Source organism: Centruroides sculpturatus, unplaced genomic scaffold (genome assembly GCF_000671375.1).
Source record: "Centruroides sculpturatus isolate CEXI.00-Female unplaced genomic scaffold, Cexi_2.0 scaffold17, whole genome shotgun sequence".
Lineage (NCBI taxonomy): Eukaryota > Metazoa > Arthropoda > Arachnida > Scorpiones > Buthidae > Centruroides > Centruroides sculpturatus.
Genome location: NW_019384462.1, coordinates 827,526 through 852,196, shown reverse-complemented (window position 1 = coordinate 852,196; position 24,671 = coordinate 827,526). Strand labels below are relative to the sequence as shown.

The following is a 24,671-nucleotide window of genomic DNA, read 5'->3' as shown; positions in this document are numbered from 1 at the left end:
GGGGAAATAGTCTTCACAATTTGAAATCGATCGAACTCACGATGCTCGTATACACTCATGACATCTATCATAGGATAAATTTACTATGCCAGAAACCTTCGTGGGAGTGTAATAAAAACTTCCCAAAGTTTCATGGCAATCGTACTATGCCAGAAACCTTCGCAGAAGTATATTAAACAACTTCCCAAAGTTTCATGGCAATCGGATAAACAGTGTGGTAATGCATGAAGGACATACAGACAGACAGACTGACAGACATACATTCATATTGTTAATTATATAAAAGTACATGCAAAAATTTATAAAGTCAGTATAATTTTTAATTATCTTGTTTAATTTATTTTCATAGCAATATCAATTTTCTATCTCAACTAATATATGGAACAAGTCTCACAATTAATTTTCTATTGATTATGATACTTGTTCCATATATTAGTCAAAATAAAAAATAAAGCAAATTTTGGAATTAATACATTCAAAATTCACTTTACAAATTTCGATAACATATGGTTCAATGAAATCTAAAATTATATTAACATTCAATTTCCATCAAATCAAAACTTTAAACTTACTTCTCTTCTAATACCAGGAGACTGTTCTGTTTTCAAAAAACTTAATATAACTTCTAATAAATTTGGGTATTTGCCATATGGTTCAACAACATATCCAGTACTTTCAACTAACTGTCCCAGAGTCCATAATGCTACCTACAAAAATTATAAAAAGTTTTTTAAAAACTTTAAATTTAATCATAGTCAAAGCACATCCATTTGAATTATCAATACAAAATTAAAAAAANATATATTATAATATGTAATAATAATAATAATACCTCACGTCTTGGAAGTGAAGAAGAATCTTGTAACATATCTATAATAATTGGAAGCAATTCATCCATCCATTTTCTCATTTCTCTTCCACTAACCTATTATCAAATATCAAAAAAATACATTGAATTTTAATTTACTTTTTATTATAAATGCAAGTTATTAAAATAGAACTTAGCTAATAAAAAAATAGAAAAACTACAAATCAAAATAAAAGATGCAATTTCTTCTAATATATTTACTTAATTTTATTAATCGAGTACAGTATTTGATATTTTATACGTAATTAGCAACCAAAGTCTGATTTAATAAAAAAATATAAGTAAACAACATTAACAAAAGAAAAAATATATTAATAGTTTATTTTGTGAAATATTATCTGAAGTCAAATACAATTAAAAAACTAAGTAATTAAAATATATTAAAAAAAACAATATCTATTTATAAAAATGTATTATTTTGTGTTTTTACCAGTATAAATAGAAATTATTTAAATTTATTACAGTAAATAACAATTTATGTAAATTAAATTGCAAATTGTATCCAGATTAAGCCTAAATAATTAGAAAAAGCATACAATATATAAATATAACATTGAATAAGCATTAAGTTTAATTAAATTAAACACTTATGAATATGTTCAAGTACTTTTTTAAACTTTAGTTAATCATAATCAAGCATTAGAAGAGAGAGAAAGAAAAAAAATCATTTTTAAAAATTTGAGAATTAAACAATGTTCTAAGGGAAAAGCAAGATATATTTAATCTTATTAGAAGATTGAAACTTTAAGGATGTCAGTATCATTATTACAAAGTTCTGGATACATGCCAAATATCTAAAATATCTTTTCAAAAATTTGGAGTGCTAGTGTTTCAATTAAAAAAATTTTGTTCTGCCAATAATCGAAACCTGAGATAATCTTAAAAATTTTTTTTTAATTTCAATAACGTGGAAGGATAATTTATATATAAGAATATTTTTATTCCTAAAATTTTATACTAAGAAGTTATAAAAAGAATGCATCTTGAATAATTTTGAAATAAGATTAAAGTTTAAATACAGTAGTCCTCATTGTATTGTGAATTCAGATATATCGCACTTTATTCTGGTCTTCCAAATTTTAAAAGCACTTGAGTCAATAAATTTTAAACTATCAATTGCCACTGAGTTTATTTTTGCAACAAAATATTGTACTTTATTCCTATCATTGTCCTTGAAATTACCACTGCAGGTGAAAGAATAAATTCATCAAGATTAATAAATAAGCAAAACAGGTGGACAGGTTAATTATCATTTATGTTTCCATTTGGTGTTAAAACTTGTTTATTTATTTGTTTTAAGTTCTGTCTCCTTATTTACAAGTTTCTGTGAATTCATAGCTTCACACCTTTGTGTGAATTGAGGTATTGTATTCACTTTGAATTGAGGTACAGTGGAACCTCGGTATACGACCTTAATCCGTTCCTCGTGTTTGGACTTATACCGAACCAACCTTTCCCATAAGAAGTAATGTAAAAATAATTATTCCATTCTCATGTTAAAAAAATGGCTAGCTTGAAACACCTCGCTTTCCTGGCTAGTTCCTGCTTAATTTTTCATGAGATCAGCATGTATCTTTTTAGCTTTCTCGCAACTAAATGGTTGTGATACACTGTCTCTAGCACACTGTTTTTCAGCTATCCAAAGCAAACGCAATTTCTCAACATAATCTAATGTCTTCGATCTCTGTTTAGAAATTGTTTTAACCTCTTTCGCAACGTTAGCAGATTTAATAATGTCTTCATTTTTCACGATTGTCGATATTGTCATTCTCGGAATATGGTATGCAACAGTTAAAATCTCGAACACTCATGCCACCTTCATATTTCTCAAAATCTCTTTTTTCAGTTCCATTGTAATTCTAGTCATTTTTTTAGTTTTCTGTTGCTTTTCATTTCCCTTTTTGCAATTCATGATTAATAAAAATAATAAAATTTTACTTACAAATTAAAATCAGAAGAAATTTAACAAAGTTATAAACTGTGGCACTGCGAACATCTAGTCTGGTCTAGTATACCGATAGTGCTACTTGTTCATAGATGGCGCGTATAATTGAATTAAGTCGTATACCAAACAAAAGTTGTATACCGAGCAAAATCTGTTTCGTCCAAACAGGACATATTCCGAATTTGATGTGTTCTAAAGCAGACGTATACCGAGGTACCACTGTATATCTCAATTCAAAGTGAAATTTCAAATTCACTGCATGTTGTGTAAGGAAAACAGTTCTTTATTTCTGAACAGAAAGTTCTAAAATTTTTACACAGTAGTAACTTTATTTTGCATTTTAGAGAATTTTTACTCTGTAATTTCATAAGTTTCAATGTTCTATTATATGTTTAATATTCATTTATTAAATTTTCAATTACTGTATTTATAATTTCTATTGACAAATAGAAATTACACAAATTTTTAATAAGCAATTAAGAAATATAGTATTGTATAATAAAATCACAACTAATATTTTGTTTTTATATCAACAGTATTTGTCTTTAAATGTCATTGTTAAAACAACACCAAACGATCGCCTAATTTATCGGGCTATAATATGGCTATTTTAAATGATTGGAACTAAGTAATTTGACATTAGAGGTAGGCATCATTGTTAAAGAAATACTAATGCTAAATGAATGTTCATTATATCAATGTTTATGTAAACATCATTTAATACAATATAACCACAAATAAAATTCAGTATAGCAAAACTAAGCTTATTTTGTATCAGAAACACTTGCGGATGAAAGAATAGCATATAAAAATTCCAAAGCATGTATAATCTGTTTAGTAAATGCCCAGAATTTTTAGTACTCCGTTATATCATGCTTTTTCTTTGTCTCCCAACAAGCATGATATAACAAGGGACTACTGTATTTATTAATCTAAAAACAGATTATATAGCATCATTATTATTATTTTTGCACAATCAAACACTGTTGAAAAATCATCAAATTCAGATTTTTATAGTCTAAAAAAATCATTAAAATATAATTACTTAAATTTTTAATTTAGTAAATAAAAATAAATTCATTAATAATAATATTTTGTCTTTACCTGAGCTTGTTCACCTACAGCAGCCAAGACACTTATCACAACACTAGGATTTGGATCTGGATCTTTTAATTTTGGAATTAAAACCTAAGATTATATAAATGAAGGTTTTAATTTTAATTAACTATAAAAATTATAAATATATTAATTTTCTTAATATATTTTACACATTAATATTTTAATTAAATATATTTATTTTCTTGTGTTATCTGTGTGTTCATACCAATATATCATAACTTCAAAATAAGGAAAATCTGCACATTTAAAATACAATAAAAAAATTCAGATAATTGAAATAACTACTATAAACCACAATTTACATATTTAATTGAAATAACTACCTTTTTTATGAATATGTTCAACTACTTTTTTAAACTTTAGTTAATCATAATCAAGCATTAGAAGAGAGAGAAAGAAAAAAAAATCATTTTTAAAAATTTGAGAATTAAACAATGTTCTAAGGGAAAAGCAAGATATATTTAATCTTATTAGAAGATTGAAACTTTAAGGATTCTTAAAGTTTCAATCTTCAATAATACAGTAGAGCAGTGGTTCCCAATTACTTTTTCCTGCATACCACTTCAAGAAAGAGCTCAAACTCACGTACCCCTTATAGCAGAAATTCATATTAATCTATACTAATATTATAAATTCGAAAGTAATTCTGTCTGTCTGTTACCTTTTCACGTCTAAACTGCTGAACAGGTTTTAATAAAATTTGACACAGAGATAGCTTACATGTTGGAGATGGACATAGGCTATATTTTACTGCGAGCAAATATCTTACTTCCACGAGAAAATTTGATATAATGCGGGCGAAGCTGTGGGTAGTGATAGACAGCTAGTGATAAATAGAATAAGTTTTTTTACATTTACTACCTTTAAAATACAATTCTAATAATAATGAAAATAACAGAAGGTTATTTAATTTTAATGTGACAAATGTCCACGATTTTCTTTACACAACTTTGTAAAATCTGGTTGCTTTTTTGTCAGCTTCAGTCTCAAGTCATCTTTGAGTTGAAGTCAATGATGATGTTTAGCTTTCATGTTTGTCATGGCCGAAAATCTGCTCTCGCAGAAATATGTTGTGCAAAATGGTAGTAAATATTTTATTGCCGCTTCGCTGACATGATAAATGTCTTTTAGGTTAGCCCAAAAATTACTCAGTGATTGCTCTGCAAAACAACTCTTGATTCTGCTGTTGCATGAAATGTCTTTTAACTCCTCTTGGTCAGAGATGGGAAGGTGACCATCTTCCCATCTCTGACCAAGAGGAATTAAATAGATGGAGTTATTCACAACAGCGACAAAAATTTTCAAAATTAATTTCGTGAAAATAAATTGTGTTAATTGTACAATTTTTGTTTCTTGTGTAAGAATTTCATTTAGGTATTGTCGCAAATGCATTTTTTGATGAAATTTCAAGAATATTTTTAGTTATAAATAAACAAATTTGTGCATTCGACATCATGTTGTAAATTGCCAAATTTTTGATGGTCCATCCATTATTTTTTTTATTGCTTCATCTCATACATTTAAATTTTAAATCGACCGATTTTAGATTGCCGCGCATACCCCTTCATGCAATTTCGCGTACCCCCAGGGGTACGCGTACCACTAATTGGGAACCATTGCAGTAGAGCATCAATTATCTGACTCGACTGGGGACTGGGGTTGGTCAGATAACTGAAAAAACGGATAACTGAAAAGTATGAAAAAATACATTATTAGTATAGTATATTAGTATATCCCATGTAATTAGTATATTAGTATATTGCTATTAACCTACTTCGCATTGAATTTTCGTTGATGTTAAGCCTAACAAAATTTTTTTAAAATAATAATCGTTGCAATTGTATCATTAAAAATTATTTCTTTATCTCGCACAAAATAAATACAGTACTGTATTGTATATTGAAAAATATAAAACAAAAAAAATATACAGTATTTGGGTTACATATTTTACATAAAGTAGGCCTATACATTAGAAAAAGAAGTCCAAAATTTATATCTCCAATAAAAACGGATTCCGATTCAGCATGACACACAGTCCTCAGAAAAATCCACACAAAACAAACCACCACTCATAATTAGAAAATTAAGCCTCATTTAAATACTGGCTTCCCTTTCATGGTTGAGCTAGTGTTGCCAGCTAAAACATGCAAAAATTTAACAAAAATAATATTAAAGCAGCCAAGACATAGTCAAACATTGTAGCACCACATCACTAGCAGGCATTTGAATTTGCCGACTAAAATGAGGTCGGTTAACCGATGTGACGGTTGATCGGGGATCAAATAATTGATGCTCTACTGTAACTTCAAAGGAGTAAAATTAAAAATTTTTTCCTTTGATGATTTAAAAATATAGTTTCAAATATATTGAGATATTGAATGTTAAATGATATTAAGTATAAATCAAAAACATTTTCATCAGATAATTATTAGTAATGTATTAACCAGACATGTTTATATATAATAAAAACATGCAACTAAAAAATAATAAAAAAACTGTAAAATTATTTATAAAAACAATAACTTAATTTTTAGTTAATAACAAAGTAGATAATTCAGAAATAAATTCAAGAATCTGAGTATTAAAGAAACTGAAAAATTTTGAATAATTGTTAGACAAGAATTGTAAAAAAATGGATAGATACCACTAATACTTTTTGGGTTTCAGATTATGCTATTTTCTAAAAAATTTGTTACCTCTAATTTTTAATTGTATAACTTTAAATTTTAAATAATATACTGAAAACTTTTATATCATACATTCTTATATTTAATTGTAATCTTAGAAAACATGTAATAACTAAAATATGTAATTTTACATCTAAAAATATAACATTTCAAAGTTAATTCCAGACTTTCTGATATTTGAAATCTAAAGGTATGAACCTGTTTTCATTTAAAATTTTATATATACTAGCTATAACAATTTAACATTGAAGAATAGATGCAATTTTTTACTAAACTTTTTTACATTAGAAAATGAATCCAAAAGGAATGATTATTTTGTTGGTACAGGTAACCCCCGTATAACACGGTAGTTATGTTCCAAAAAATTGCCGTGTTATGCGAATCCGTGTTATACGAAACAAAGAACTAATACGAAAAGGATGGTTAGGTTCCAAAAATTAAAAAACATGCTACTATATTTTCATAATTAAGATAAATATCTTCATTAAAATTTTTTTAAGTGATACATATTAATATAAATTAAACAATGTTTTCTTCGTCATCACTAAAAACACTATTAATTAACCGAGAGCGTTTTCTTTTTGGCAAGTTATCCTTATCCTCTGAGCATTTTTCTGCATTATCTTCAGATCCATGCTTTACCTTTTGCAAAATGTATGTAATTTTAGATTGCTTGCTTCTAGTTAAAAGGTCTTTATAAATTTCCTTATATGGTGCTAAGCACTTATGAAGAATAAAGCAAGTATGGAATAAGGGAAAAACATTCGGCAACATCAGAAGCAGAAGCGTCGCGATGTGGCAACATTGAAACAAGTTTCGAGAAGGACCATGTGTATCGACAGAAGGCTAAAAGAGAAAATTTACATACTTAAGTACTAATAGTTCATGAAAATAATAATTTTTGTGAACTATTATTACTTAAGTATGTAAAAATTTATTTCATTTCCTGTTGTACAAGGGTTTTACCCAATTCTCGGACCGTGTCAGAGTGAATCCATGCTATAAAAGTACCGTGTTATACGGGGGATGGTACCAATTCTCGAACTGTGTTAGAGTGAATCCGTGCTATAGAAGTGCCCTGTTATACGGGGGTTACCTGTACTCTCAACACAAACCATTTTAGCCACCAGAGGGACCTTCCTAAGGACCATAGAAAGTTTTTTGACCCTTTGTTCTGACTGCAATCTGCTGACACATGTGGATGTTTGTCCCACAGTTATGTATAGACTTATTTTATATCAATTCCTTGATTAAACGAAACTACTTTGACCACTACAACATGTATAGTCTGTGTCTCTCTCTGCTAATTCCTGATTAACAACATATTTAGTTCATTTTATTTCAACTTTATGAAAATTAAAGTTACTTTTAAAACGTTTAAATAAAATTTTTACTTCATTTGTTATTTGACAATCATGTATTTGTAACAGTATAGTTGTCATGCTGCTTATTGTTTGTTAATATCTAATATCAATATATTAATATTTGAATATTAAAATAAATATTATAGATATATCTTGTATAAAGTATATTTGTATAGTTATGATAACAATATTTAAATTTTTCTTATTATTATTATTGTTGTTATTATTTTATAATAATAATTTAAATTTTAAGGTTATTTCTTTATAATTTGATCAAATGCACATTTTTAATCTTAATACTTTATGGTTTTGTCATATAATTAAAATATCAAACTATGATAAAATGAAATTTTCAATAACCAATGTGCGCTTACAAACTGCTTTCTATTCAATGTTTTGAAAAGTTAAAAAATATATAATTTTGTATTAATCTATTATGTATGAAATATTTAAGATGTTTATTTAGTTTATTGGACTGCAATTTTCAAACTGCAGACCTATACATTCCCATTGTCATCTGTCTGTCCTTCATTAATCTTGAGAATAGAGTTAGGTAGATGAAAATTGAGACCAGATATGGTAAGATTAGGCTAGAAGACCCAAATTAGCTATATATGAATTTCTAGTCTGGAGTGGAAGTCATGTTATTCATTTTTTTAATTAAAAGATTATTAAAAATTGCAGCTCAGCATTGTAACAATGTCACAATAAATAATTTGTGTTAATATATTTTTGTCATTTTTGTTAAATATCATCACTTATATAAAAAAAAATAACAAACCAATATAGCATCTTTCCATCTAACTTAATATTCATTTATTTATTTTGCCATTTCTAATACAATAAATATAATACATATAAGTCCAAGTGAGTTTATAGTAATATTTATGAGAGAATTCCTGCATTTAATACTTTACTAAAAGCAAAAAACTTGTACAAACATATTAAAAAACATAATAACAAAATGTTATAAATAGATCTAGTATCTCTTACATGTATATAATTAATTAGTATAAACTCTCTATACCTTTAAAACAGGTTCCATATAAGGTCTAATAAGACGAGGTGTATTAGCAACCAAATGTCCAAGCATTTTAGCACTTTGTTCTTTATTTCTTCCTATTCCTGAATGTTCCAATTCCAATAATATCTAAAATTAAGAAATTTATACAAATCTTAAAATGAATATTTTATTCATTATTTATATATATACACGTGCTAATTTTTATTATAAAACAAAATTAAGACTAAAAATAATGTAAAAAGTTACTTCAATAGTTAACATTTCTTAATATTTTAATTATAGAAAAAAATATTCTCATATAAAAATTTATGAATATATGAGAAAATGCTACCTGTATCAGAACTTTTCTAAGTGGAGGCAAAACATATGCAGGATTGAGATTACTAAGTCTACCAATAGAACACAGAGCTAACTCTCGAATTTCAAATATTTCATCATTTAATGCCATGAATAACGCACTAAGATTTTCAGCTTCAGCTAAATGTGCATCAAATCTTTCATCCAATGAGGCAAGTACACAATAACGAACATCAGAGTCTATTTATAAAAAATAAAAAAAAGTAAATAAATTTCATTATATATGAATTTTCAACGTTTTGTCCATAAAAACAAGTCAAATAAGAAGAAAAAAAAAAAAAAATGCTGAGTTGAAGAACATTCAAACAAATTACACACATTTTGTACAAAATACTAAGCTTATGTTTATCATCTATAGAATCAAAAACACACCTTTAATAAAAACAAATCTATTAAAATATGTAAAGTTAGTTTTTTTTAAAAATACATTCATATACATATTAATGTATGGATGCCTATATACTGGATGCTCCTTCAAAAAACTAAGTTTACATATCTTAATATGTTTTTTCTTTTATTAGGATGTCCTGTTGTTTCTAAAAGTTTGAAAAGCATTCAGTTATAAAAATAATCATCAAGTTTATAATTTTTTACAACAAGCAAAACTTATTGGAATGCTCAAAAAATTTTTTGAAGCACTGGATCCACTCAAACATTTGGTAAATAAATTTCAAGGTTTTTATCTAAGATTTCTTTAAATTAACAAGTTTTTTTAATAATTATTACAATTAATAAGATTGTACTTTTCATAATCTGACATGATATTTTATGTATTTTATTAAAACATAATATATTGTAAATGAACAGTAAAAAAAACCTCCTCTTTATAACAACTAATTACAGAGTACTTAAATTCATTAAAAACAGTGATAATGATTTCTCTGTTTGAACAATATATATGTTACTGTGAATGACCGATATCTGGCAAATGTCGAGATTCTCCGATTAATGTCAGCATTCACACAGTCGTTTCGTGTATGTACAAAATATTTGCTAAATATCATTATTTCTCACCTACACCGGCAAATGTCAACATTCAGCATGCACTGATGGTGACTGTTGAATAAAAACATTTTTATTACGTTAAGACAAAAATGCAACTTTTAATATGTCAAAATACAAGAAAGCTTAAGTAACAGCACATGTAAATAAACCGTTGAACCTAAAACGAACAGTACATTCTAAATCATTAAAGAAAATAATACAATAATAAACTTACATATAAATTATGTGGTTAACATTATACAATCTTATTTATTGCAACAACTTAAACTGTTATGACACTTTGAGTCTCTTGCTTTTACAACTTCATTTATTCGTGGAAGACTTCTTTTTGTAACGACAGCGTGTATAGCCTTGCCCTTCATTTTTCGAATTAGCTGCAGCTGCTTCTCTTAGTGATAATTCTTGAGAAGAAATCTCATGTATGGAAAGTAACTTTTCTTTACAAATTACGAACTGATCTTTTAATGATGTCTTTTATTCTGATATTGCCGACGCCTTACTGATGATCCCTCTCATTCTCCACCACTTGACCTGACAAACTGATCCCCACCTCACGGGATCAAAAGAACAAAAACGCCATCCAGTAACAAAATGGGCGGTTTCCATCAAACTGTTGCCGGGAAAAGAGGTACAATACGACCTTGTCCTACCTCCAGCTACCCACAAAGGATTTGGCAACAGACTATCGCTTCTCTGTTGACATCAGCTTCTCGGATATCGTTTCGACCTCCACCAAAGCTTATCTGTGCTCGTCAACATACACCAGCGATTGTTCGAATGTATAATAATATAACCAAATATTCGGACATTCACCGACGTATTTTGTATGTGTCGACATTCACCAGAGAAATTCGACATTCTCTAATTTCGGTCTTTCACAGTAACATATATATTTAAAATAANGTCGACATACACCAGCGATTGTTCGAATGTATAATAATATAACCAAATATTCGGACATTCACCGACGTATTTTGTATGTGTCGACATTCACCAGAGAAATTCGACATTCTCTAATTTCGGTCTTTCACAGTAACATATATATTTAAAATAAAATTACAAAGGTAAAATAATAACAAATTAGATTGGAATACAACTGAATTTATTGCATAAGTTCTGATTTTGAAAATTGCTTTAATATGTCCAGAATAGCATAAGTAATGATTCTAAAACTTTGAGACATAAAATTATAAAAATTTCAAATGCAAACTTAAACTTTGGAATTTGGCACCGTATTTAATGAAATTCATACATCTGCTAATTAAGGAAACCATAATATTTATTTGAAAAATGTTTTCAACTATGTACAAGAACATTCTAAAATAAAAATTTTGGTTTCCTTAATTAACAGTTGTATGAATTTCATAAAAAATTGTAAGTTGCAAAATTTTCTACTTATTTAGCCAGTAACTTAATTCATCTTGAAAATTTTCTTTAAAACCAAGAAATTATAAATATTTTTTTCCCTACATGAATTTGTAAAAAATATCAAGGAAGACTGCAAGACTAAAATTATAGTTAGTTTTACAGAAAAAAGGAATTTAAAACTTGATAATTACTATTAATTATCAATCTATTTTTAACTTTATCATTTCAGCTGTAAAATATTTAATTTGATAAAGTTTAATTTTGTTAAATTAAAATTACCAGCATCAGTAACTCCCACAACAAGTAATTTTCCAAGAACATCTTGTACTGTATGCATCAATGTTGCACTATATCTTCCACTAATTTTCATTGACTAAAAAAAATAAATTGCAATTTATATATCAAACAAGAAAGGATTTAATTTGTTATAAAACCACTCTTATTGATTTATCATTATAAATTATGAAAAGAAATATACTTGTACAGCAGGAGATAAAAGACGACAACAGGTCTTTACTGCTTCTAGTCTGATTTCTCGTTGTTCACTATTTAAATATGTATCAGCACAATGTCTAATGAACTGCATAAGTGATCTTCCTATTTAAATATATATCAATCAATTATATATATACAAAAGATTAAACTTTTTATAAAGAATATTTAAAAACTAATGAAAAATAGTAAATAAAAAATTTTTAACTATAATTTGATTTAATAATTATCAAATAATTATCTTAATAATCAGTTTTATAAATAGCTAACAATTATAATAATTACCCAATAAAAATGTTTCATAATATCAAAATAATTGAAAATAAAACAGATATTTGCTAACCTAGATGATAAAAATTAAAATAATTTCAATTCACAAAATATTTAAATTAAAAAAACTAATGTTGCTGTCACGAAAAGATGTCCAAAGTTCTTCATAAAAATTATTCATAATTACTTCATTTTAATGAATTTAATCATAATATATTAACCTGTATTTTTGTATATGATATTTTAGTTATCATTGGTAATATTCATTAATATTACTAATTGAAATTTTGAAAATATATGAAAATATGAATAATAATTTTTATTAACCCATAGCTTAAAATTTTAATGTCTTTTATTCATTAAAAAAACACTATCTAGCTAATTAAGAACATCTGTCAAACAGAAAAAGCTGTTCCACATAGTTAACACTTTCTCTATCATCACCATCTGTTTTCAAACAAAGAAGAATAGAAAATTTATTAACTGACAAGAGAGTGGTAGAATCTTTTCTCTTTAGTTTGGCCAGATCTTTGGTCAGTTTTTAACAATATTGTGTGGTCAACTCCATAACTTCTGCTTTCTTTTAATAACTGAACAAATCAACTAAAATTACTCAGGTTAGATATAACTATATAACTCTTGCACACATCTTGTGAAAAAATATTTACTGTTATAATGTAACGATGAACTTTCTTCAAAGTTCTCTCTACACACAGTAAAAAATTATCTGTATAAAATTAATTTCTTTACAGTTTCTATCTTATAATTCATAACTGAAACATGCATAGATTTATGTTTAACATTTGTTTTATTTTATTTTGTGTAATAAAATAAAAAGTATTTCATATCACAACACAAGTTTCATCACTTTCTATTCTAGAATCCATATGAGGTTAACCTATCTCAAAAGTATAATACTGCTATCAAAACCTCACAAAAAAGAAATAATTTGAATGTTTACAGTAAAATAACTTTTCTGTAATTGAACAAGTTTTGATGTCATATTTTTCAAAAATAGTTATATTAAAATTTTTCATGTTTCTTCCTATGGTTAATGAAAAAGCCTTTAAGAAATCTAGTCTTAATGAGGTTTCTTAATTTTGGTTTTCTAAATACTTTTCATTGAATCTTTTTAATATAGTTTTATACAGATAGTATAATTTAGCCTGAGCAACAAATAATTCAGAAATACTTAATTTAATAAATACTTAATTAAATACTTAATTACTTAATACTAAATATTAAATTCAGCTACTTATATTCATTAATATAATTTAGTATAATTTTATCAATCTTTTGATTTAGTGAAAGATTTTAAACAACTAACCTTGAAAATCAAAACTTCCTAAAGTCCTTAAAGCCAAAGTAATACTTGCAACATCTGAGGATTCCATTAAAGACTGCAAATATGCTAATACAAATAAAAAAAAAACAAATGATTAAAATATGGAAATGAAAAAAAAAGAATAAAAACTACATTTAGTAGAAAATTATTATATCAATTAAATAATATATGGGTATCGTACAACATAGTACTTCTGCAACACAGTTTTGCTCTAACATGGTTTGAAAATTGGGGATATCCCCCATACAACACAACTTTCGGTTTCACTCTAACATGGTTTGGGAATCTGCTATACAAAATTTCCCAATTTTTAAGTGTACACTCCATTATTTGCTTAATTTTTTTTATTCAAGTGAGCATGCATGAATGTTGTCTCAAATTTGCTCATGGATTTTAAAATATTGAAATTTTCAATTTGTTTTGTGCCTTTCATCAGGTTTACTTTAATGAAAACTAACAAACTAACAGTAGAATTTTTTCTTCTTCCTTGTCCTAACTTTCCTATCCCAGATGTCATTGTCATTGCTTTCAGATTTTATCCTTTAAGACCTACTGTGTTTTGTTTTTATAGATTAATCTTCATATTTAGTAAAATTTATTTAAACATTTTTAGATAAGTGCTATTAAACTTTTTTAACTGTAGGTAAGCAATCATTTGTAAAATGATGAATGAAATATGGCGGTATCTCAGTATTCAAACACAAATTCTGGAAAAAAGGTGCTTGTTACTTGAGTGAAAAAATATGACCTGATAAAACAAAATTTCAATTAATAACATATTTTTATTTGTCATCCATAAAAAATTTTTATGATAAAAATAAAAAATATGAAAATTTTGCTGATACTTTTGATCAAGATCAACAAAAAAGCTGAGATGACGACAATACTTTGTAAAAAGAAAATGCCATCATTTAACTAAAATTAATATTAACACATAATACAGTACTTTTAATTGTGATTGTTAATTAATTATTGACTGGAAATAAATTATCAATTGCTTTAATAAAACATATTTCTCTTAGTAATGAAAAAGAATAGTATAATAGTTTTTTTTGCTAACTTATGGAATGTAATCCTACGTTTTGCATTAGTCCTTTGTTTTGTATAGCACGGATTCAAATAACACAGCACTTTTTCAGAATGTAACTACTGTGTTATACAAGGAGTATCTGTATAATAAAACTTCTAATATAAATACTAATAAAGTTAATATCAACAATAAGCTCTAATTTTTTCATTTGTAAGAGAGACACATTATTTCATATTCATGTGTATTTTTAAAAACTCCTTTTTTTAATAGCTTCCAATCTTAATATAACAATAATAATAATGAGTTTCAACATTAAGAAAGTTAAGTAATTTTTTATAGTTCAAATGAATATTCAAATTATAAACTTAAAGTTGATTTAAAACTGATTTATTTTATTGATAATTGATATAAATTTTTATGAATCCATGTTTGTCCTCATGAAAATACCATACCAATTATAAATTCTTAAAACATACACAAAACATACATAACTTTAAAAAAATAACAATATTCAAACACAAATCATTTTTTATAAAAATGAAAATCAATTTTAAAAATATTTTTAGACAGACAAATCAAAAACATTTAGGAAAAAAATATTGCATAATTTTCTTTCACATATTTTAAATATTTATTAATTGATTAAGAATTAGAATATAGTGGTATCTCACACTTCAAGTAACTCTAACTTCAAACCCTTTAGAATTTGAATGCTAAATTTGACAAAAATTTGCTTCAGAGTTCAAACTGCACATGCAGTAAAAAGTGCATTTGAAGTGTAAGCTTCTGAACCAAGAATACAATCTCAAATTAGTTATTGCTAATGTAATAATGTACTAAATTTAATGACCATTATAATTAAATCATACTTCTGTGTTAAATAATGACAGTTGTTAAAAAATATGTAAAAACTTTTTGTTCAATCCAATATCACTTTAACTTATTAATCCTGACATACAAGAAATGTGTGATAGGAATGAAATCTAATAAGTAAGAGGAAAACTGTAATATTGACAATTCAGATGAAAAAAGAAGTTAACATAAAGCATTAAAGTGGTACATGTATGGTGAATCTAGTCGCCATCAAAAGAACACACTTTTAACAAATCCAGCGAATGAAATTTACTACATAATAACGTTTTTGGTCAGTTTAACTGATCATCTTCAGTTATGATAAAATAGAACATGAAAATAGATTGTAAATACAAAACTTTAAAAATAAATGATAACAAGAATTCTAAAATAAATAAATAACCAAAATTGTAGTTGAGATTAATAAATAAATAACAACAGAAATAAAATACACAATAAAAATAAAAATAGATGAATAATGAAATTTACTAAGTAATAACATTTTTTTAACTAAAGAAGATCAGTTAAATTGATCGAAAACATTATTATTTAGTAAATTTCATTGCTGGATTTGTTAAAGGTGTGTTTTTTTTATTGTAATCTATCCAGTTGATAGATTCATAAATTTTGATTAATGGATCTAGTTGCCATGTTTAAGATGCCAAAGTTGCTAATGTTTAACTGGTAAATGCAATTTTCATTTTATTATACAATATTTACGTATTCTATTTATTGATTTCATGTTTTAAATAAATTAAATTCAAAGTACAGGGCACCACCGAACACATGTGTGCATTATAATGTTATAAAAAAAATATTTAAAATACCTCTGTGAACGTATCCCAGAGATCTTTGGTTCGAGCATTCTTAAAACGATATTTGCTCAAATAATGTGACAATCCTTGCTGAAGAATATCCATTCCAAGAAAATTTTCCAACATGTGTATAATTGATGCTCCCTAANAAATCTCCTGAAAAGAGTATGTTGTCATTTTGTGCTGGAAAAAAAGATGGTAAGTATGCTACTAAGTGCAACAGTTGTTTGAAATTTATTTGCAAAGTGCATAGTACTATAAAAATACTATGTGATAACTCTCAAGACTGAACTACGTAATTGCATTAATATGTTCCTGAGTCTTAAAAATAGAAGTGATTATATTACCTGTGGTTTTTTAACAAATGATAGTTAGAGGCTATAAGAGATACTTTTTTATAAGATTACTTTCTTAAGAATAAGAAAAAAAAAATATCTTTGGTAAAAACTTACAATAGGGTAGATTTTTGTTTTGTTAAAAAAAGCATACACCAAAAGTTGTAACAATTTTGTGATCTTTTGTAATAATTAAGTAAAGAAAATTATATAAATAAATAAAAGTTGATTATACTAAAGGGTTCCATTTAGCATTTATGCAGTTTTGAACTGTCACATTGTTAAACTTGCTCTCTAAAAACAAATTTTGCTTGGGGGCTGCGCAGCCCCCATGATACCAGTTATGATTGTAAAATTTACGAAACCAGTTAAGGGTTAAATATAAAAGATCAAAGAAAATAATAATTTATTAAATTAAATATTTAAATTATAATGTCTTACTAGAAGATGGTGGGGGAAATTGAATGTGTTTTGGCATTCCTGGATGACGAAGTGGACGATGCATTAAAATGTAAGATAGCATTTTTAATAGACCATCTTGGATATCTTTCTTCAGTTGTGGAATTTGTACAGATAATTCATGAAGTGCAGCAGTTAAAGCTGGACTGTAAATTTTAAAAGTATTAATAGTACATAAATAAGTATCAAAAGAAAAATAAATTTACATTGCACTTATAGTAATGATAAAAATTTACATTATGGTTTATTAAAATTTTAATTTTGCATTTACTTGATATTTTTGTAAATACTATATATGAAATATAAATGAAAAAATACTGACTTCAAAATATAAAATATAAAATTACAAATCTTTAAGGAAAGAATTTAACAGTATATTTTCTAATATTGCAAGGTCTGACTAATGAGACAAATTTTATAAATTAATAAATTTTTACAAATCAATTATTCAAAATTATTACATTTAGTGCAAACTGCCTTCAAAATAACACCCTTCTGACATAACACTTATTCTATCTTTTTCCATGTCTCATAGCATCCCTGGAAGTTATTTTCATTGCACTGTTACACAACATTGGTTACAGCTTTTTGGATGTTTTTAATGTTTCAAAATGATAACTTCTAATTATTTATCAATCTTGAAGAATGAGAGTTTGTTCATGTTCAATATTACACCCACAGCTGAAGCTGAAGAACATCCAGATCTTTGACTTATTCTCCACTAATTCTTGCCCTTCTACAAATATTTTATGTTAATGAACACATAACAAAATCTCACCACCATATACAGTTTTTAATGCATCATAAGTTCAGTTCTGTTCTTTTTGAATTTCATAACAATTTCATTGAATATCATTGTTTGAGATTTCCAAGACTTTTCCCTTATTTGATAAATGCTCTAATATTTCCAGGTTTTCCATGCCCATTGGACACCCTGTTAATGCATATTGGCCATTTTGTTCAAAAGTTTTAGAAATATATATCTAACATTTAGATGCATTCAAATTGAAAACCTAATGAAGAATAAAGCATATATAAAATTGAAAAAATTTTTCTTGTTTTTAAAAATTACTATTACTACATAGTTTCCAATAAGAGTAATTGAATTTTAGAAAATTTTGAATTAAAATAAAATGAAAACTGCAGAAGATAATATGATGCTAATCTGGACTTCTAACTCACATTTCAATTATAAATAAAGCCAAGTGTTTATTTATAACTCAAATGTGAATTCAAAGTCCAATATATTCGCAAAACACGGTTTCAAAAACAACATGATGCTAATCTTTTATTTTATAGTATACTTAATGTCATCACTTATGAAAAACAATATCATTTAAATGGTTTCCACAATTGCATTTGAAAGAGTGAATATGATTAACCCAATTTTCGATGAAATTTTCAATGGCACTTAAATCAGAATGTATCTCACCAATAATGTGAATGATATTTGCTATATAGCTGTCAGCAGTTTATGGCTTGTTGGAATAAACAAGAGATTTAATGTAACCTCCATAAAAAGTAATTCAACAGAGTTAAGTCACAAGATTATGGTGGCCAATTAATAGCTGCATTTCTTGAAAAAGTCCTGTCAGTGAACATGAATTCATGTTGGAGCACATGCATCAATAACTGATCCAGTTTCTTTGAATTTTTTTAACTGAACAAGATATCATGAGTTCTGTTGGCTAGTTATGTTGACCATAAATCAAATGAATTGAACAAGAATTCTGATAAGTTTTAATAATTTCAACATATTGAAGAACTATAAATCTTTCCATGATGATTTGCCAAACACTAGAGAGTGGATATGTAAATTATCTGACAATCAAATAAAAACTAAGGCATCTGTAACAGTTTAAAGGTTCAACTGCTCTTAATGAAAAACCCAGTATAATTATATTTTTTAAAACTCAATATCATAAAGAAATTGCTTTTTGCCCTTGGTTTAATTAAATTAATTAAAAACCTACCTGGGTGTTTGTGCTTATTATCATTGGTGTGATAAGTCCTTATTCCCACCTCACATTAGTAGGTTTTTAATTAATTTAATCATAGATTTAATTGAAAAACTTTTATTTTTTAATTTTGGCAAACTGTCAAGTTCTAAAATGTTTTAAAATAAATGTGTAATGCAAGTTTTTTAATAATTTTGAATATATAGCTTATATTATAAAAATTAACAAACAGTATCACAGTTAATAAAATCGATCAAATATAATAAAAATATAAGTATTTATAAAAAAAAACCATTCTATTATTTTTAAACATTTTAGAGATTTTTGGAAAACAAAACTGTTATTTATAAATTAATCATTTGAAATAAATAAATGTTAGGGTTAATTTTCATACTTCAAATGCAATTTGTTTAGGGGCTCTAGAAACTGAACCTTGTTTCCAGAACTGATACATCTAAAATATAAGGTTTTAGATAAAAAATTGAAGGTTTTACTATATTACCATTTCCTTTTGTTTTTCCTTGATAAAAAAAATAATCCATTATTTTATCATCATACAGGCAATCAATTCTTTTGAACTACCTCTCCATTTAGAAATATATTTCTCCTATGTTTATTGTGCAAAGATGAGAGATATTGATAAATTCTTGATACAATATTCTTAGTAAATTTTTCTGTTTTATTAATTAATCTATATTTTCATTCTTCTCAGAGGAAATTTTAAAAAAATTTTTATAATTAACTGTGCAAATAATTTTATTTGATTGTATATGAATCAATAAAATTCTAAACAAATAATATGCTTAATAAAATTTAAAATTACCTTAGTCCTGTAGCCATCATTGGTTCTAATAATTCCTTGATATCATTTTTAATTGAAAGACCAACTGCTCTCCCCAACATACTAATACATGTAAAAACAGCTGGTTCCATAGCTGGTCCTTTTTTTCTACAAAATAACACAATATGTATTATTACACTTAAATATTTTAATTTTAAAATTGAAACTAATTATACAATAAACCATAGTGTAATTATAAATATAAAAAGGTTGATTTTAATAGCTAGATATATCTAAAATTCAGATTATGTTTGAGCTTAAGCTAATTATTAATTAAATAAATTACAGAATTTGACCTAAAGGTTGACAATTAAGTGCTATCTTAAACTAAGATTAATAATTAAAATTACAGTTTTCAGTAAATAATTCAGAAAATTCTGGAAAAAAAATCAACTAAGAATGGAATATGAATCCACAATTTCTGTTTACCATGCAAATGTGTTACTAATGCTATCAAGTTTTTGTCCAATCTTCATTTTTAGACCTAAATTAAGTTAGATATATGTTGATAGGTTTAAATTTCATAATCATACAGGTTACCTGATATTGTGTTGACTGCAATTAATCTGCACAAACTATAATTAAAACTCAACTGTGAGCCACGGAAAATTATGGTATGTAGTTGTTCTCAGCCATTTCAATAGTAATTAGTCTGTATGATTATAAAATCTAACTCAGTTTATAAATTTGATCCCTTGATCTAACATTCAAATTAGTTTTGAATACTCTTCCTTGTGACTCAATTGGCCACTCACTTATTTCTAAGCAAATTCAGAGACCACAGACATGAGAGATCAACATCGAAAATTAATATGACGCCGTTGAATTCAATTCCAATTGAAGATGCCTGTTGATCTTGTATCTCAGACCACTAATTGTGATCTTATTTTCTTAACTCTGTTAATGTTATTAATTGGTTAACATTATCAGTGTCAGTCAGTTCAAACATGACAACCAAGCAGATTCAACTATATTTGCAACACTTTAAATAATCTAGTCTATTATAAAAACAACTTTGGTAAGCTACTTTATTCAAAATTTAAGTTTTAATTCAGTTCTGATAAGAATAATATGCTTCCTTGTAAGAAATTATTTATTTAATATAAGATTTTATAAATTAATGATTGACTTAATCTAAACAATAAACTTCAAGCAAAACTACTTTAAAATTATTAGAAAATACTGCTTTGTAATGCCAGAGATTACATATTAAACAAAAAGTTTTGGCTCAATTAATTTTTTTCATATACAAATTTTTAAATATATAATTTAAAAATAAAATGCACTAATGTATATAAAAAAAAATTAAAATAATAATAATAATTATGAAAATTGTTTTTCTGTAAATGAAAAAATATAAAAACAATAAACAAAACAGTAAAACAGAAATAGTGAAAACAATTCTGTATTCTGATATAAAATTAAGCAGAATTCCTTTAAGTATGAATGAATTTTGCTTATTTTGTTTAGCATAAGTGTATATAAATATACATTCATATTTGTTAAATATGGATTAAATATCTTCAGGCAAAAGAGAAATCGCCAATTCATACTGATTAATTGTCTCATTTTGAATTACAGATTTAGAAATTTCTAAGAATTTTAAAATAACTAAAGCTAGCTGAGAGAGAATGTTTCACTAATTTTGCATTATCCCAATCAAATGTTTAAGTCTATTATATGTCCAGAAGGTAAGTGCTTAGACTAAGTTCAAACTAAAAAAACTTTGTGCTCACTAAAACACATTAAAGTTGTGTGTTTAATATTTTTATTTTTCTTATTAGCATTGTAGAAAATAGTGTCTCAAGATTCCATATCTCAAATAAATAATTCAAATTAAAATACAATTAGAAGATTTTCATTCAAAATTAAACCCTCTATATACTTATAGAATTATATTTATAATTATTTAGAAAGTTACTATTTATTTACAAATTTTTTAAACATAATATATATTTTGTTTAAAAACTTGTTATATTTAAAAATTAAAGTAATATTATGTATAATACTTTGAAGGAGTATCCTTAGAAGGTAAAGAATTTCTGATCACATCCATTATTCTTGGTATATGGCGCTTTATTTCAGGTCCTACTGCAACTGAGAGTAATCCGATAGCAGTAAATGCAGAAAATCTCTCTCTGTCTCTTCTCAAACATCCAAGTAAATAAGCCATTGCTTCATTTAAATAACTGAAATGATATGTTAATATATTAATTTTAGAAATAGTAGTTCTTACAGTCTCAGAATATCTGTATTTCATTCATATAACATAACAAATTAAATATCGGGCTATAATTAAATGATTGGAATAAAGTAATTTGACATTAGTGGTAGGCGTTAAGCGCCATCTCTTAAGTAAATTAATAATTAAAATTAAATAAATTTTAGAACCTTCTGGAATAAAAGAACTGGCCTGGGACGGGGCTTGAACCCGCAAACTCCACTTGCCGTGCGGTGTGCTTGCCAGTTACGCCACCCGGACTCTGAGCAAGTCTTTGCTTCCAGAAGTATATTAGATTAGATATAACCTTACTTGGTTAAATAAATACAAGCGGAGGTTGCGGGTTCAAGCCCCATCCCGGGCAAGTTCTTTTATTCCAGAAGGTTCTAAAATTTATTTAATAATTTATTTAATTTTAATTATTAATTTACTTAAGAGATGGCACCTAAAGCCTACCTCTAATGTCAAATTACTTTATTCCAATCATTTAATTATAGCCCGATATTTAGGCGATCGTTTGGTAATTTATTATATACTATTTGGGCTTTGAGTTGTTATTTACATATAACATAACATTTAAATTTTTCTGTAACTAACTTCATAATTATTTTTATTAAAAATCTTTAAATTCTGAAAAGCATTGCTATCATTAAACAATAAATACAATCAAAGTTATCAATTAGAAATCATAGTATCTTAGGTTTTTTTTATTTCATTTCTTATATTTAACTTTATATATGGTAGTAAAAAACTGACATAAGAGTTAGCAAAATAATTCACAGTTAATTAAGAATGAAAACGAAGTCCATCAAAACAGTCACCTTTTTAATTCACATTCAGGTTCTGGTATAAATCTCACGATAATTTCTGACACAGGAAAATGTTTAAAAAGTTGATTGTTTTGACAGACTTTATCTTCAATCTTAATTAATATGAAAACTGTCATCCAGTGAATTTTTAATTTAAAGGTAATTTAACATAAAAAAATGAAATATATAATGAAAATGAAATATAGCTAAACACCAACCAATATAGCTAAACACCAAAATGAAATAATCTCTGTTCTATTTGTTGATAGAACAGAGATTAAAAGTTAGAAACTTTTTCTAATCACATGTATATATTTAAAAGTTTATGCTGTCATTTATGGCAAGAAAACAGTTAAATTAACACTACCAGATATGAACTAACTCCAAGAATCAGTATCCATAAAGTCATTTAAAGAAAAATAATTTGAACAAACATCATCACTGTAACTCAATACATTATAAAACAACAAGCCAACCAATGCTATATGTCATTGAGCTAGAATAATTATCATTTTTAATTAAATAATTTAGAACTACTGAAAGAAAAGAATCTGCCCAGAGAGGAACTTGCAATTATTTAATTAAAAATTATAATTATTAAATTTATTAAAAGATGGTACCTAACACCTCCCTCTAGTGCCAAATTGTTTCATATTTTATTAGTATTATAGCCGTCTTCTAGCCCAATGACATATGGCATTGGTTGGCTTGTTGTTTTTGAAAATAATTTAAATTGTTGAATACTTTTAAAGTTGTATTATTTAAATAAAATATATGAATCAAAAAGTTTGTGATATCATTTATGACAAATAATACAACATAACAGAATGACCATTTTTTAACATAAAAAAATAAATATTTTTAATTTTGTATTTTAAAATATTTATTTAAATTATTTTAAAATTATTTGATTTAATTATTTTTTATTTTAAGATAATTTAATTAAAATGATATTTAAAAATATAATTCAGTTGTGTTATATTCTTTTCCATAAATAATATCATAAAGAATTCAATCCATATATTTTATTTTCTTCTTTGAGTCTTTTCTTCTTGAGTCAAATAAGAAAATGGGATTCTACATTTTATAATAAATTCACAGAATAATTTCAAGAAATTCTTTCTATTCAATTTAATAATTTTGCAGTTTATATTTTCAATAAAAGTATAGAATAAAATTAGTGAGAGATATAAATTTTATTACAGTTACTACAGAAACTATTTCTTCACAGAAAATGCCCAAGTTCAATTTTACCAATTGGCTTCTCATTCTCAAAATACTTTTGTTCAACACAATGTTCAGTTACATCAATCTCCATTAAATAAAACAAAAATTTTTAAAATATAATTTCAGAATAAAGATTATTAAAACTGCAATCAATTCTTAATTATTTATCTGAACAGAAGACGATCATCTTCATTAACCTACTTAAGATTGTTCAAAAAAGATCTATCTATACTTTAATCATATTTTAATACATACAGTATGTTTTTTTAATTTTGATCTT

At 25.9% G+C, this 24,671-nt stretch overlaps 1 protein-coding gene across 1 annotated transcript in view; it reads right to left on the bottom strand.

The window, feature by feature from the left end:
• Window positions 1-24,671, bottom strand: part of LOC111620923 (serine/threonine-protein kinase mTOR-like) — a 125,407-nt gene that overhangs the window by 73,858 nt on the left and 26,878 nt on the right. The window contains exons 8-18 of the mRNA XM_023362950.1: window positions 22,144-22,323; window positions 20,117-20,242; window positions 17,318-17,481; window positions 13,827-13,910; window positions 12,216-12,334; window positions 12,017-12,110; window positions 9,339-9,544; window positions 9,011-9,133; window positions 3,918-4,001; window positions 833-925; window positions 573-707 (exon numbers count right to left, since the gene is read on the bottom strand). Coding sequence (XP_023218718.1) covers window positions 573-707; window positions 833-925; window positions 3,918-4,001; window positions 9,011-9,133; window positions 9,339-9,544; window positions 12,017-12,110; window positions 12,216-12,334; window positions 13,827-13,910; window positions 17,318-17,481; window positions 20,117-20,242; window positions 22,144-22,323 — 1,408 coding nt within the window. The remainder of the gene's footprint in view (window positions 1-572; window positions 708-832; window positions 926-3,917; window positions 4,002-9,010; window positions 9,134-9,338; window positions 9,545-12,016; window positions 12,111-12,215; window positions 12,335-13,826; window positions 13,911-17,317; window positions 17,482-20,116; window positions 20,243-22,143; window positions 22,324-24,671) is intronic.